At 36.6% G+C, this 17,510-nt stretch overlaps 1 protein-coding gene across 1 annotated transcript; it reads left to right on the top strand.

Annotated features, from left to right (window-relative positions):
* The first annotated feature begins 1,581 nt into the window (after nt 1–1,581).
* LOC107868268 (3-hydroxy-3-methylglutaryl-coenzyme A reductase 3) lies at nt 1,582–6,668 on the top strand. Its single transcript, XM_016714918.2, has 4 exons — nt 1,582–2,817; nt 4,443–4,624; nt 5,041–5,387; nt 5,988–6,668. The coding sequence occupies exons 1-4, from the start codon at nt 1,736–1,738 to the stop codon at nt 6,228–6,230; spliced, it is 1,854 nt and encodes a 617-aa protein (XP_016570404.2). The 5' UTR covers nt 1,582–1,735; the 3' UTR covers nt 6,231–6,668.
* Nucleotides 6,669–17,510: the final 10,842 nt, after the last annotated feature.

The following is a 17,510-nucleotide window of genomic DNA, read 5'->3' as shown; positions in this document are numbered from 1 at the left end:
AGTACCACCAAAAGGCTTGGGTTCAGGAATTTTTACTTTGGAACTGCTTTCTTGGGTCTGTCCTGATGCAGCCACCGCACGTCGCAGAACCATCATCTCCGTCTGCAAATCTGCTATCACCTTGCCTTGATCTTGTATCAGTGACATCAAAGCATTCCGTGAACTCAGAAATTCTGCAGCACTTTCATCATACTGGTTACGTAATTGTACCAGTTTACCCGTCAAGGTGTTGATTTGTGTTATCAAATCAACAATACCTTCAGTTTGTTCGAGTTCATCCGTAATGCCAATGAAGTTTCGAATTTGTGCAACATCTTCGTTTAATTAAGCAACAGTTACCATCTTCGTACTGCGACGCGTCTCTGATACCAGTTGAGACGGGGGCATTCTATTTTTCGCAACACCGCTGCTTGGCAGTCGCGCACACACAACACAACTTCAGCCATAACACACACAATGCACAGTCTAAGCAATTAGACACAAATGCAGAAACGTAAAGCACTCAATCGTTTACAGGAACCGCGTCCCCAACCTTTATATTTCTCTCAGAATTACAAAGGAAGTGTCACACGAAATTATCAAAGGCATACACTCAACACACACTGTTTCTGGATGCCTTTACAATTTCCTGCAGCATATTTAAATACTGTACAAGTAGTTACAACAGTTGCAACTTAGGACACATGGCAACCTGTCATTGGACAAGGCTGCATGGTCCTCACATGACATAGCAAAACTGATCTAAGCACTATCTGAAAATACACATGTTACAACATTCAAAATTCAAACACAACAACTACCCCATGTGATTAGCACATGGGCAGCTTTGCCCTTCTAGTTAATTTTGCCAATGCTAACACTTAGTCATTTTTCAGCTTCTCAGCACTTAGTCTTTCCATCTTTGCCTTGTCAAGCATCTCAGCCATGCCTCGCCTTGCCAGCATCATGCCTTGCCAATGTCATGTCTGCGCCTGTGCCTACACCATGCCATTGCTTGCTCCATGAAGCTGTTTTAGCCATGTCACAGCTTAGGCCACGCCAATGCCTATGGTACGACTTCGCCTCGTTCATGCCTGCGTCTAAGTCTGCGTCCATGCCTGTGCCATGCCATCACCTGCGCCTTGCCTTAAGTGCCCAAGGCAGCCTTGCCATCGCTCTAACATACCTTGGTCTAATACATTGCTTGCCTTTGGCACATGTCAAGGCCAATGTGCATCTTGACATAGCCTTGTAAGCCATCAAGCCTTAGACTGAGGGTCTAACACTCTACTTGTTTAATTTTTTGCACAGTTTGATAACTCGCCGCTACAAATTTCATTGAGACGCTTTGTCAAACAGGTGTCAAACCAACATCTTTTCCATCATTAAAGTCCGAAGAGTCACTATTTCCCTTATTAGAGACGATGGATTGAATAAACTCAACTCCAAAGAATTCCAACAAATAAGTAACAGAAGCAATCAAAGAAATCATAGCAACTATTTCCTATAAATTTTCTCGCGCCACCGATAAAGAAGAATGTACATCGCCGAGAAAAATATAGTAAAAAATACGAAAACAACAACAACAACAACATCGTACAATAATCGAAGCGAGACAAATTTAGCCATGAAAGACAATTTTGTCCCTGCCTTTGTTCCATTATAAATACATCTCCAACACACTCATTTTACTACTCACCAATACCAAATACTTTTCAAATTCCCATTTTACCCCTCACCGGAAATAGATTCTCCGATGGACAATCGCCGGCGACCTATAAAACCCCATTACCCTTCCGACAACATTTTTTCCGACCAACCAGATAATCAAGATTCCTCTATCAAACCTTCAGATACACTTTCGTTACCATTGTACCTTACAAATTGTTTGTTCTTTACCATGTTTTTCTCAGTGATGTACTTTCTTCTTCATAGATGGCGCGAGAAAATTCGTAAAGGATTTCCGCTCCACGTGCTTAGTTTCTCGGAAATAACTGCTCTGGTTTCCTTGATTGCTTCGGTTATTTATTTGTTGGGGTATTTTGGTGTTGAGTTTGCTCAGTCAATTGTCTCTGGTAAAGGAAATAATGATTCTTGGGAATGTAATGATGAAAGATATGTCGGTCCACCAACTGTTCGACAAAATGTCTCAGTGAAATCTGTAATGGTAACTGATCAAACTGTGCAGAAAATTAAGCATGTAGAGTTAGTGGACGATGTTGTGGAAGGGAAAATGCCGTCGTGTTCGTTGGAGTCGAAGTTGGGTGACTGTAATGATAATGGTGTTGCAGCTCCACCACCTGTTCGACAAAATGTGTCAGTGAAATCTGTAATGGTAACTGATCGAGTAGAGTTAGAGGATGATGAGGTGATTATAAAATTGGTGGTGGAAGGGAAAATACAGTCGTATTCGTTGGAGTCTAAGTTGGGTGACTGTAAAAGAGCTGCATTTATTCGTAAAGAGGCGTTGCAGAGGACGACAGGGAAGTCATTAGAAGGGTTACCATTGGACGGATTTGATTATGAATCAATTCTCGGACAATGTTGTGAGATGCCGATAGGGTATATTCAAATACCAGTGGGAATAGCTGGACCATTGTTACTTGATGGGAAAGAGTATTATGTGCCAATGGCGACTACAGAAGGATGTTTAGTAGCTAGTACAAACAGGGGTTGTAAAGCTATTTATGTTTCTGGTGGTGCCACGAGTGTTTTGTTTAGAGATGGAATGACTAGAGCTCCTGTAGTTAGGTTCGGAAGTGCGAAGAGAGCTGCAGAGTTGAAGTTTCTCGTTGAGGATCCGATGAATTTTGAGACTCTATCAGTTGTTTTCAACAAGTGAGTGTTATTGTTCTTACTTCAAGTTTTGTTTTTTCATATGCTTATATTCGCTTATTGCACTAATTTTTACCTATGAAGTGTGATCCCTTAAATTTAACTCATATGGGGTATGGGGAGGGTAAATGTACGCAACCCATGCCACTACCTCAAAGGTGAGTAGAGGTGAGTAGAGAGGCTGTTTTTGATAGACTCTCGGCTCGAGACAAAAAACAATCTAGAAAAGACATAGTATAGGAACAAGGACCGATAGGTATTAACACAACACCTGAAAGAATAAACAAGACTATCACAAAGAAACATCACAAACAATCCATCCAAAACAATCAACATCGCCAAAACTCTAAACAAGACACTACAGGTATAGCCCCATAGCACTATGACAACTAGCATAGATAACAAAACAAAACACTTACCTACTAGCAAGGACACACTCCTTCCTACTTCCTTTCTATCCTAATCCGCATCCTCCAAACCTTTCTATCTAGGGTCGTCCTCGGTAAGATGTAGCTGCCCCATGTCATGTCTAATCATCTCCCTCCAATATTTCTATGGTCTACCTACCTCGCCTGAATCCATTCATAGTCAATCTCTCATACCTCTGCACTAGGGTATCTGTGCGCCTACTAATCATATGCCTGAATCATCTCAATCTTGCTTCCCGCATCTTGACTTCACTCCCACCTTATCTTGAATAACCTCATTACTAATCCTATCTCTCCTAGTAAACCCACACATCCAGTGTAGCATCCTCATTTCCGCCAACTTTATCTTTTGTATGTGAGAGTTCTTGGCTGGCCATCACTCCGTCCCATAGAGCATAGCTGGTCTAACCAACACTCTGTAGAACTTACCTTTAGGTCTAGGAGTGACTTTCTTATCACACAAAACACCAGATGTGAGCCTCCATTTCGTCCATCCTGCCCCAATATAGTGAATGTCATCCTCGTCAATCTCTCCATTAGATTGTATTTGAAAAAATTATGGTCAAAGAAAATCTCTTTTAAATGAAAAAATAGTAACTAAGACTATCTTCTTGGGATGGAGGGAGTAATTATGATAGAGAAATCATCATATCAAAGTCCAGGAAGTGAATAGCTTTATAAATACGAATTCTTGAAAATGGTATAAATTACAATGCATATGCTTCCTCCGTTTCAGTTTGCTTGTCTTACTTTCTTTCCTAGTCCGTTAAAAAATAATGCTATCTTTCTTTCTTTGGAAACTCTTTAATTCTAAGGGCATACTTTGCTTTGTAGTTGATGAAACTTACCGTGAAAGTGGTCAAACAGTATGGTAGATGAGCATGTGGAACTGTCCTTTCTTCTATTGTTGACTCATATTTCAGACATCCTTTCTTGATGAGTTCTCCTTGTGACAATCCATTGATGGTGACGTGTTCGGTGAATGAATCCATTTTCTTTTTTTTCTAATAGCGATGACTTTTTTTCCTCTCTACAACTTCCATCACGGTCTTTATGATTTTATTGGATTCGTCTGATTCCTCAATATCTGCTGTTTTCATTGATTTCCTTGGATAAATCTTGAAATTTTTAGAAATCAGCATGTCATCGAATATTATGTTTACTAGTTGTATAACTTTGTCTTTGATTTGGATGTTGCAGATCAAGCAGATTTGCCAGATTACAAAACATTCAATGTTCAATAGCTGGAAAAAATCTATACATGAGGTTTAGCTGTAGCACTGGTGATGCAATGGGAATGAACATGGTTTCCAAAGGTGTACAAAACGTTCTTGATTACCTTCAAAATGAGTATCCCGACATGGATATCATTGGCATATCTGGTATTCCACCTACCCTTTTTTCATCTTTTAAATTATTGAGTTAATTTCTTTTTGATACTCCACGTGCTTAACCACCAGCTCGATCATACTGCAACAGATTCACTATATCAGCAGTGAGCTTCTCAGCTCGATTTATACAGAGGCTCATACCCACATATATTTATGCCATGTGAACAATTAGTGTCATGGATGTAGCCGTACTTTCTGCAGACTAATTATAGATAATTTGGATCTGCTCCTGTTCATAAAATTGCTACTCCAGAGATTAGTATGTTCATTGTGTTGAAGAAAATACATGCTAATTCATTTGGTTTTTCCCCAAAAAGCCTACAATTGTAGCACACCTCATTTCTTTCTTCTTGTTACCCCTTGATATGGAGACACTTATTTGTTTGAAATAATCTTAATTATGACAGGGAACTATTGCTCGGACAAGAAACCGGCAGCAGTTAATTGGATTGAGGGAAGAGGAAAGTCGGTAGTTTGTGAAGCAATCATCAAGGAAGAGGTGGTGAAGAAAGTTCTGAAAACTGAGGTTGCTGCTCTAGTTGAGCTGAACATGCTTAAAAACCTCACTGGCTCCGCCATGGCTGGTGCACTTGGTGGCTTCAATGCCCATGCCAGTAATATTGTTTCAGCTGTATATATAGCCACTGGCCAGGACCCTGCTCAAAATATTGAGAGCTCTCATTGCATCACTATGATGGAGGGTGTAAATGATGGCAAGGACCTCCATATTTCTGTCACCATGCCTTCAATTGAGGTATCCATTCAACATTAGTATTTACACTTATTCAATTATCGTTATATCCTTGATACATCAACTTTCCACCCCCTAAACTTTTACATGTGACTATTCTAGTGAAATCATTTACAACAACATACCTAGTATAATTCCACAAAGTGGGTCTTGGAGAAGGTGTAGCGTGTATGCAGACCTTACCCCTACCGCAGAGTAGAGAGATTGTTACCCTTGGCTTAAGGGGAAAATAGTCCAAAGCAGTCAAAAAATATTAGAAGTACAAGAAATAACAGATAGTAACAGATAGTAAGGGGATAGTAATTGCGACAAAATGATATGAAAGTCAAAGTACTAGGCAAAATAAATACTAATAGAAGTCGAAGAACCGGAAATGACAAGAGCATTGTTACAACTACTAGTTTGGATGGGTAGCAAGACATGCACTGCTGCTACTAACCTTCTATCTTAATGCGTGTCCTCAACAACCTCCTATCTAAGTTCACGTCCTCAGTAAGTTCATGTCCTGTTTAATCGCCTCTCCACAATATTACTACTAAAAAGTTTTTTTTTTGAAGCCTGAGTTTCTTATTGTACTTATTATGCATATTATTGCTATATCAGGTGGGTACAGTAGGAGGAGGAACTCAACTTGCATCTCAATCAGCTTGCTTGAACTTATTAGGAGTGAAAGGTGCCAACAGGGAGGTTCCAGGGTCAAATGCAAGGCTCTTGGCCACAATTATAGCAGGTTCGGTTCTCGCCGGCGAGCTATCCCTCATGTCAGCTATCTCAGCTGGGCAGCTGGTTAAGAGCCACATGAAATACAATAGATCAGGCAAAGATGTCACAAAGGAATCCCCCTAATTGTGCAGAAGATGGGTAATTCTCCCCTCTTACTGTTTGAAAAAAGAAAAAATTCCAAACAAGGCGATCTGTATGCTGTGTGTATTCCATGAGAAAGGTGGTAGCTAGGCCAGATATTAATTTGCAAATATTTTTTGAAGATATGTGGGGAGAAGTTAGTTGGTACCTATGTTGCTCGGATTCTTCAAAACTGTCGTTGACGGCGTGTTGAACCCTACAAAAGTAGTGCATTTTGGGGGACCCCGACATAGGTGTGACAACATTTTTAGAGTCCACGTATCCTTAAGTTTCATTGTATTGAGGTGGATGACTTTACAATTTCTTTTGTATTATGTTTTGTTTATATGGTTTCTTTTAATCCTTTTTTGTATATGATATATGTTATATAAAATAATGTTAAGTCGAATTCATTATCGTATCTTGTGACGTGTTTGTGCCTCCATTTTTCATAATTATTGTAGAGACCTGTCAATTTCATTAAGACTATGCTTCATAGTTTTAAATACTTTTTGGCGTCTTTCCTAGTAATTTGTCGCTAATTTTGCATCTTTAAATGTTTCCTTTCCCTGGGAATTGGGTTTACTATTTCATTTCTTAAGGCAGAGGAAAACAAATTGAGTTGTGCTTTTGTCAGAATTGCTTAAAAGTTAGTGTAGTGCTTCATTTTTGATTTCTTATATGTAAAATACTAAGATGAAGAGCTGGCCAATGTTGGTGAATGGAGATATTAAATTGTATAAATGCCCAAATAAGTCAAATTGTTTAGCATTTGAATGATGCTTGAATAGAGCACAGAACGGACACAGATCATTATATAATTGACTCCAACTTATCATTTTGGTGCAAAGTCGATTCATTGATTGATTCCGTCAATTTCCTTTTGGTTGGTATAGTTTCATTATGAACTTTATTATGAAGTACTGTTTTAATACCCCTATGACGCAAAATGTGTATATTCGCTACTGGGCTGTAATATACCATGTATCTCTCAGTTTGTAACACTCTTCAGTTGATACAAGTTTCTATTTATCTTGTGAAATTTTGTACATATATATGTCTATACGCCATTATGCAAAATGTTATACCAATTAAACAATTGCGGTTACTCCCCTTTTGAGGTTTAGTGAGATAATTATATTTATTATTCAGAATTTCATATTGGTAGTTGTTGTATTGCCCTTGTAGTTTCTTGTCCTTCGATCCGTTGTTCCTTGTAGCTCGATCATCATATTGTTGTTTTGATGTAGTTTTCGTTCTGTCACTGCTATTCTTTTATCATATGATGTTTCTTGTACTTTCATTACATCTTGTTTGGGACTTTTTTGAATTCTTTTCTTTCCGTCAAGGGTCTATCAAAAGATGAAAACTACGTCTCTACTTCTGAGGTAGGGGTAAGGTCTGCGTACCCTCTATCTTTCCAATTTTCACTTTGTGGGACTACATTGGATAAGTTGTTATTATCCAGAATTCTGTGGCCACTTGGAACTGTTTTTGTTATGTATGAGGCAGCTTTTAGACGAAATCTAGCCGAAATGCGTTGCAACACTAATAGTAATATCATTTGTTTTATACATCAAATATGATTCTTCCATCTGTTATTTCCAATATTGGTTTGAGCGGTGTATTTATAGAAGAAATTGATGACCATTTGCTGTATTGCTACATTGTAAATGCTTTAGGGGGCTTCAGTAGAATGGTATCGATAAAATTAATGTTGGTTATTTTTTTTCTTGCTGCAGTCTCAATAGTTATCTTCTCAATCTTTGAGCACACAATGAATTTTCTTCATAAAAATCTATATCTATATCTATATCTATATCTATATATTATTAAAGGAAGAGGAAGAAGCCCTCTCCTTAAGCCATGCGGCAGCATCGAAAAATTCCACATAATTGGGTAAATAAGACCAAAATAATTACTTTTAATTCAAATTTAGAATAATTTGAATTAACCATGCAAAATTAACTCCATCTGAAAAATCTAATAATAGAAGAAACCTCCATTAAAGGAATAGTTCAAGAAGTAAATTCAAGATATAGAATCGTAACTTCCTCATCCATATAATTTTTCTTCTAAATGAGTTTAATTGGTCTTTTTCTATGCTATTTTTTGTGTCTTCGCAATTTAGTCGGCAAATTTTTTCCATATATTCACGGTGTCTCAATTTCGTTTTTTTAATTAAACTTCTGGAAATTAAGAAGCATGTTACTTATATATTTTGGTAACCGATTCAAATTGCAGAAACTACCCTTTTCAAACATCCCTTTTTAGAGCATATCCCAATTTCGTTTTTTTTTAATTGAACTTTTGGAAATCAAGAAGCATGTTATATATTTTGGTAACTGATTCAAATTGCAGAAACTACCCTTTTCAAACAATCCCTTTTCAGAGCATATTTTTCACAGGCTTACAAAAACTCTCTTGCTTCATTTGGGGTTGTTGATGAGTCTATACTGATTTACATAAGATTTTGAGTATGAAAATCGATGTTCCTTTCTAGATATCATCAAAATCTAGTTCATCTGCAAAAACGTTGACATCGCAAGGTTAGGTAAGTTCACAATTTCCGATTTGTGATCTCTATTGTTGTATAATCACTTTTCAATTGTGTTATATTTAGTAGGCCATGAAAAATCAAAACTTCCTCTTAATAGTGCAAAATTGGAACTCATTTATAATCTACTTCATCGCCGTGTTAGTATCGATGTTTATTTTTTTTCTTGGTCATTTTGTAGTTAGTATAATTTACTTTGTCACCGTGTTAGTATAAGTCTATGTTAATTAGTGTAAAGTCTATAATTCTCTACTTCGACTTTTTTTTCACTATATCTTTTCAAACAACCAAGCTTATATTGTCTTTTAATCTGATTTTTAAATTTATATTTGCAGGCAAAGAATAATTCTGTACTTTCATTTTCACGAGTCTCTATCACATTTGTTTGAAACTACAATAGTAAAAGAAAGACGATTTCAGATGGGTGACATGTACCTGCATTAATTTTATTAAACACAAGAGTTTTAAAACTCATAGCTTCAAAGGAAGAGCTTCCGCTAAGGTTGTCTATGATACGATATGATCACACCCAAATTGTTCCCTACCTTAAATTGGGTGGAGATTAAGAGTCTGTTGGGATGTACTTATAACTTTTTGGCATATTTTTGTTATTTTAATTTAAAAATAAGTGCTTTAAGTACTACAGAAATACATAAAATATATTTTAGCTTAAAAACACCGTATATAATTCAATCTAGATAGCTTAAACATCTAAGCTATTTTAGTTCAACGTGATTATAGAATAAGAAATTTCAATGACAAAGCCGCTATCATGTAGCGCAATAACTGATATGATTAGTCGATTGAATATAAAGAAAAAACTTAGTACAAGAAAGATAATATGCTCTCTGCCATGAAATGTCATTTTAATTATCCTTTCAAAGCTAAATTTATTTGACCTGCTTTTATTCACAACTCTTTTATCTGTAGGAGTTTTCAAAGCATACTATATGTCAATCATATTATCCTATTCTAGAATTGTCAATCTTAAATGAGACTTTTGTTTGTCACGACAATGAAAATACATTTATTATTTTCTTGGATTAAGGATAAGTGCTCCTTTAAAAGCTATATAAAATATCTAATGATTTCTTTTTAATACTGACCGCGCATCGCGGATACAAATACTAGTTAATCCTAGAAAGGAGGGAAGAGTGTTCAAGAGCTCAGCAGCTCAGTGTAAGTTGTTTTGCTGGATATGCCGCTGGATCTGTTGGTAGTATTATTTCTAACCCCACTAACAATATTGTTGCTTCTCTTAATAACAGGAAGGCCAGTAGCCTAAAGCTGGTAAAATCTCTTAACCTTCACCGCACTCGAAATAAATAAATAATATACACGACACCTTTCTTAAAAAATAAATACATAAATAATATGAGCATGGAAATGAAAAACAAGAAGTAACTAATAACAATAAAAAGAAAAAGAAGGAGAGATGTCTACCTCTACAATAATTCATGCTTGCTTCGTTACTAATTTTGCTCTGCTTATATTTCAGGCTTTGAAGAAAGCTGGGTTTCTTAATTTGTTTATGAGGAGTCTTCGTTTTAGGACAATGCTAGTTGGATCGGTTTTGACTTTGCAGTGGTTGTTCTATGACTCCATTAAAATATTAAGTGGCTTGAAAGTGCTGCTTCCATACTTGTATATATAGCTAATTGGTACATGAGTTGATTTGACTTCCCTTTCAATTATCACCTTCCCAAATCCCAACATTGTGCGTTTTGCATGAATACACATGGCATGTGATTTGTTGTTGTTTGGACATGCATCTGCTGAATTGATGGCCATGAGAGTTATTTGTTACATATAACTATTATTAATGGGATTTGCTTATCTTGCTTTTTTGATTTTTGACCAATTATAAGACAGAGAAGAGCCACAATATCTTTAACCAATTATAAGACATAGAAGAGCCACAGTATCGTGAGAAGTGATGGCAATTGCTCTCACTAGTAGGGTGCAGGTTTGCTTTTTCGGTTATGTTCTTTCAAACTTCGGTTCAGTTCTTTGGTTTTCGATTTTTCAATTGGGTGCCCCATATCGAATAATTTCAAGTTTGGTTCGGTTCAATTTGGTTTTTTAAATTTGATACTTCGATATTTACAGAGAATGTCCAATAAATACTCTGCGTGATCGAATCAGGGATGAGGCCATTCAGGATAAGCTGATAATGACCTCCGTGGTGGACAAGACCAGGGAAGTGAAATTGAGATGGTTTGACCATGTGATGAGGCAAGGTTCAGATACCCCAGTGAGGAGGTGCGAGTGGTTGGATATAGTGGGTACAAAGAGGGGCAAGTATGCCAAAACAACTCTTTTTCCAAACTATTTTGCCAAATACCCAAAAGTTTTAAAACATTGATCAAATACCCACATAATTCCACCTCACCAAATTTTTCCAACTTAACAATTTCAGCCCTAACTTTTATAATAATTCACTTTAACCCAATACTTCCAACTTAATAAGTTCACCCACAAGTTTCTAATAATACACTTCAACTCATTCCATCATCCACCATTATATATACAAAAATATCTAGGTTTTCCAAAAATATTAATTTTTTTTTTCAAAAGCTAAAAATAAAAGGTGGTTATTTTTCCCTCCAAAAAGCTCCAATTTCGGTCACTTTTCCGGCGTTATTTTCTGGCGATTAGCTGCAAATCAGTCCACAAACATCATAAGCTTGTCCATTGCATCCATTGTTACCCCATTTGTTTCCTATCTTCTCAAACACACTTTCCACCATGGTTAAAAAACTTTAAATCACTCACATTACTCAAAACCACTTTAGAAAGTGCATTACAGAATCTCAGGCGACTCCAAGTTCATTTCTCTATTCCATAAACCCAACAATCATTGATTAGAAGCAATATTTGCAATTTTAAGTTTTTGTACAGATATCTGCGCACCCATCGACTCATCATCGTTAGTCATAGACCGTGCATATAACCTAACATAGACCGTAAGTATAATCTACCGTCGACCAAAGCTTAATTCTAGGATGTCTATTGCAGAATTTGTTCTGGTTTCTGGTGATTTCATGGGAGAATAGATGGAAACTCCCAAATATTGGAAATGAAGATCATTTACCAAGGTGACAATTCCCATTCCTGTTCGCCGCAATAGTTCGTACGATGAATTTGTTGCAAGCGTAATGCAGAGTGGGGATCTAGATTGTGCACCGAGCGATGTGGTTATTAGTTATCTAATGCATTCGAGGGAAAAGGTGAATCCTACGATCATAAATAACGATGTACGTGTGCTGACATACATAATGGATGCTGATGCAGATGGCTTTAGGCCTATTTTGAGGATAAATGTGGTTGAGAGGTCCTTTGAAGGACCACTGACCTCATCAGCACCCCCACCGCGGTGCCCGACAGTCGACGATGATTTGATCGACGACGATTTTAATGATTATGAGAACGATGGCGATCATCCAATTAATATTGAAGATGATTCTATGCATATGAAAGACTTTTCATCGGACTCACAAGATGATGAAGAAGACCATAGAATGGAATCACAACCAGGACACTCCTTCTCTGACGAAACCAATTTCTGTTGTGGTCAAACATTTGTCGATAAGAAAGAGCTGAAAATGCTACTAGACGCAGCAGCGGCAAGGCAGTATTTTGATTATTATATGGAGAAGAGCTGCATGAAATTGATTAAGGCGAAATGCTTATCGCGTGGTTGTGGCTGGTTGTTGCGGGCAAAACAGTATGAGACCTCAGACAAATTTCACATATACAAATATGTCGGGTGCACAGCGCGGTGTTGAACACGCCTCCCGCATGCATAAGAAATTCTCATCCGAATTGATTGCTTCAGTATGCGTAAATCATTTTCGAGGTAGTAAGGGTCCAAGCATAAGAGAAATTCAAAGAATTGCGTTTAAGGAGTTGCGTTGCAATGCAAGCTATTGGATATGTTGGAAAGGAAGTGTAATTACGAAGAACATCATTCGCGGGATGAATGTTCGCATTATCTTGCTTGCCGGATTTTTTCCACATGATGGAGTTATTGAATCCGGGGTTTTCTTACTCTATCATGATAAACCGAATGGATGGATCATTCGTTTACTACTTCTTAGCATTCGGAGCTTGCATATGGTGATATGCCCACATGAGAAAGGTAATTTCCATCGATGGCACATATTTGTATGACAATTACAGGGATGTTCTGTTGAGTGCCGTTGCACAGGACACTAAAAATCATATCTTTTTGATTGCCTTTTGTGTCGTTGCTAAAGAGAACGATGCTTCTTGGACCTTCTTCTTTCAGAAGCTGAAGTCATCTCCGACAGGCACATTAGCATCACCAATGCATTCTCCCGTGTATACAGTCGTGCACATCACGGACTTTGCATGAGGTATAAATTAACACTGCATAAAACATCTTTATCTATTCTACGCCGCGGCAAAGGCTTATTCCTTTGATGAGTTTAGCGATAATTTTACGAAATTGAAGAGTAAGTGCCCCGAGGAAGCACATGTCCTTGAAAATATGCTTCGTTTTGAAAAATAAAGTTGAGTACACTTTTCTGGAAATAGATACGACGTGATGACCACAAACATCGCTGAGTCACTCAACTTGATTTTGATGGATGAACGGGAGTACCCCATGTCGTACATATTCAATTCAATTGCTAGAAAATTTGCTGAAAAGTTTAGAGAGCGGCATACCTTTGTCTATGGTAAAGAGAACATATTTGTGCCTTATGTGGAAAGGATCCTAAAGGATAATAAGAGCACGAGCGATTCCTTGTATGTGAGTAATCCAAACGGGGTTCTCGACCAGTACACGGTGTTCGGTAACGGCGTCACTGCCAAGGTCAATCTCTTGAAGAGGAGTTGTTTTTGTCGAAAATTTAACTTGGTGAAAATGCTGTGCGAATATGCGATGACAGCTTTGCGAGCAAAGTATGGCGATGGCGAAGGTTATGGTAACTCCATCTACGACTACTCTTCGCCAATTTATAAAGCTGAAAGTTACCTCCTCGTATACTCAGAAGCAATTAACGTTGTCCCTCCGGAGGCCGAATGGACTGTGCCACAGGAATTGCTAGACACTAAAATTTCTCTACCCCCCTACTATCCCAAACTCAGAAGAAAGAAATTCAAACGCACTAAGGGCGTCGGTGAGACACTCAAGTCCAAAAGAAGGAATAGGTGTTCAATATGCAAGAAATTCTGTCACAAATGAACCACGTGTAGAATGACCATCAAATCATAAATAGGCTTTTTTTTTTAGCTTCAGTTGTAAAGCTACTATTTTGGTGGATAAATATGGATTTCTGTAGATTTTAACCTTCGGTTGTAATAGACCTAAATCTTTGTCTACGGTAAATTACGTAACGTCTATGGTGTATATTTTTCAAGCTCTACAAAATATTATGTATTGGTTATATTATTCCTCATTTAACACGCTATCTTGGTCATTTTCCCTCCTTATCTCTCCAATCGATGCAATGAATCATTATTTTCCTTGTTTCCCATTTCCATTTAATGAAAATCTGCAAAAAAGTCTGTTCAAGAGAAAAACCGCTGGTATACGCAAACCAAGCTGTTCAAGAGAAAAACCGCTGGTATACGCAAACTAAGAATTTTCTCATCTTAAACACGTCGATTGACCATTGGGTGGACATATGAAAGGACGCTATTTATAGGTCGATAAGTACATGGCCTATTTCTACGTAACCCTTCACTTGTTCCTAAACCTAAAATATCAGAAACCCTCTTCTTCTTCTTCTTCTTCTTCTTCTTCTTCTTCACCCAAAACTGAAATTATGCCTGGTCGTAGAATTGCCCTTCGCCCAATCAGACGAGTCCCCCCTCGTCACTATGATCTGCTGCATCTTTGAAATGACTTTGACCATCTTTTCCATGGCCTGGGAGAAGATCGACAGTACTTGGAGCGTGAGCTCTGCCGAATTGCTCGTTTCCTTCGAGCAATTCTGGAGCGTCTTGGAATGGACGGCAATAACTACATCACCCCCCACCATCCCCATAATTTAGTTTACTTTGTTGTTTTAGTTTATGTTTTAAAGTTTTTTTTGGTTTGTTCATTGCTGAAGAAGCTTTCTTGTAGGATCTTGTTAGAAGAAAACTTCTTCTATTTTCTCCTTTTTGCTGCAAATATTATTATGTAATGTAATGAACAAGTTTAATATAAGTATGTTTCAGTTTGTTTTAACATTGTGTTTACTATCTTTGTTGTGATCCCTTATTTTTTTTATGTGACGATTATTCTTTTGTACAGATAAAAACTCGAATCAAATATGTATGCCTTGAACAAATTACAGTTCTGTAGCTTAGCTTGAATAAGTTCCGAAAGAGTAAAAATATATAGCCTATCATCAATCGTATACTCAATCCTTCCTCAGCTGGATATATTAGTCGATCGTAGACCATGTGAATCGATGGATCTTCGATTAAATTAAAACAGATAATAACATATTTTGGGGCTGGTGGAAGAAAATAATTTAATTTAAAAAGATTTAAACAGATTATCATGAGTTTTTTGGCTGGTGAAAAAAATAATTAAATTAAAAATGATTTAAATAGATAATTACATATTTTTTAAATAGATAATCTCATGTTTTGTGGCTGGTGGAAGAAAATAATTAAATTAAAAATGATTTAAATAGATAATGACATGTTTTGGGGCTGGTGGAAGAAAGTAATTTAATTAAAGAAGATTTAAATAGATAATCTTGGAGTGATGGTGACACTTAATAGACCGTCGTAGATCATGACCTATGTCAGCCATCGATTAGTTTGGTCTACCGTAAGCTTACACCTTTAGTAGTGCATTGATTGATATCATGAGTATGCGTAGACCGCGGTGATCTATGTACACTATTATAGACCGTCACTTGTATGTAGTTAAAAAATGAATAAATTAATTAAAAATAAATGTAGTGTGAATTTCTACTCATGTGAAGGAGTGTAAACAAGTCACATAATCATATTAGAGCTTAAACAAATTAGGGAGAGTGAATTAAGGAGTGTGTGGATGGGTAGTGGTTGAATGTTCAATATCGTAAGAGTAATGTTTGTCAAAGCACAAGTATGTTTTGAGGATATGTATTGTATTTGATGACTACACATTCCACATACTCTTTCCATCACCACCCCTAAATCTAAAGTGTGTGTGGAATTGATAGTGGTAGAACAATCTTCATCCTCAATACATACTTGTGCTTTGACAAACGTTACTCTTAGGATATTGAACATTCAACTACTACCCATCCACGCACTCCTTAATTCACCCCCCTAATTTGTTTAAGCTCTAATATGATTGTGTGATTTGTTTACACTCCTCCACATGTGTAGAAATTCACACTACATTTATTTTTAATTTATTTATTGATTTTTTAACTACATTCAAGTGATGGTCTATAACAGTGTAAATAGATCACCGTGGTCTACGCATAATCATAATATCAATCAATGCACTACTAAAGGTGTAAGTATAAGGTAGACCAGACTAATCGATGGATGACATAGATCATGATCTATGACGGTCTATCAAGTGTCACCACCACTCCAACATTATCTATTTAAATCTTTGTTAATTAAATTACTTTCTTTCACCAGCCCCAAAACATGTCATTATCTATTTAAATTATTTTTAATTTAATTATTTTCTTCCAGCAGCCACAAAACATGTGATTATCTATTTAAATCATTTGTAATTTATTTATTCATTTTTTAACTACATCCAAGTGATGGTCTATAGAAGTGTACATAGATCACCGTAGTCTGCGCATAACCAGAATATCAATCGATGCACTACTAAAAGTGTAAGTCTACGGTAGACCAAATAAATCGATGGCTGACATAGGTCATGATCTACGACGGTCGATTAAGTGCCACCACCAGTTCAAAAAAGAAAAATTACTTTTACAACGGTAATAAACAGCTACTTTTTGTAAGTCATTAGTGTTAACACTTCGTTTTTACTTCATATATAAGGTGTCCATCCCTCATTATTTTATTTCATTCACTTTTTTTTGTTTTTAAAAATTCTACAATGTCGCAAGCATCTCAAATATTCAATTCTAAAAATGCTCTAATTTGTCATTGTGGAAATGCGACTGTCTTGAGGACGTCACGCACAAATTCAAATTCAGGTTGCAAATTTTATAATTGTACAATTGTGAAGGTGAGCTCTGTGTGTTTTTTTTTTTTAAAAATGGTTAAGTTAATCGTTATGTAATTTTTTTTTCCTAGGATAATGGCGCATGCTTGTTTTTTAAATAGCTTGATGAGCTATATCCTACAACTAGTCCATCAACGTTGAGTCCAGGACTTTAGACATCAAATTTTCAAGGCTTGACAAAATCTAATCTACTACAAAGGCTCTAACACTGCGAAGAAAATAAAGATTTTCTCATGACTTTGTTCAAAGAAGCCGAACAACAGAAGGATCACTTTAAAATATTGCTGCATGACACCCAAATAGAGAGGGATCAACTAAAACAAAAAATAATTTTGACCGAAGAAAGGGAGAATGTCCTAAAAATGATGTTATGTGCTATAATGCTAGTATTCGTTCTTTGGAAAAGTGTAACATGGATGTAGTGTTATTTAATAAATATTAATAGTTCTATTTTTTTTTTATAATGTTAATACTATTTTTGATAGAATCATAGTCGATTAAACAACAAATCAACTTAAATTCGACCAGCAGGGTAATGATAGACTATGCATAC

This window comes from Capsicum annuum, chromosome 4, assembly GCF_002878395.1.
Source record: "Capsicum annuum cultivar UCD-10X-F1 chromosome 4, UCD10Xv1.1, whole genome shotgun sequence".
NCBI lineage: Eukaryota > Viridiplantae > Streptophyta > Magnoliopsida > Solanales > Solanaceae > Capsicum > Capsicum annuum.
The sequence above is the reverse complement of the archived record's forward strand: the minus strand, read 5'-3'. Positions and strand labels throughout refer to the sequence as shown.

Coding starts and splice junctions, on each gene's coding strand:
- LOC107868268 (XM_016714918.2), top strand. CDS start 1,736: ATGGACAATCGCCGGCGACCTATAAAACCCCATTACCCTTCCGACAAC. Junction 2,818..4,442: donor CTATCAGTTGTTTTCAACAA/GTGAGTGTTATT, acceptor TGGATGTTGCAG/ATCAAGCAGATTTGCCAGAT. Junction 4,625..5,040: donor GGATATCATTGGCATATCTG/GTATTCCACCTA, acceptor TAATTATGACAG/GGAACTATTGCTCGGACAAG.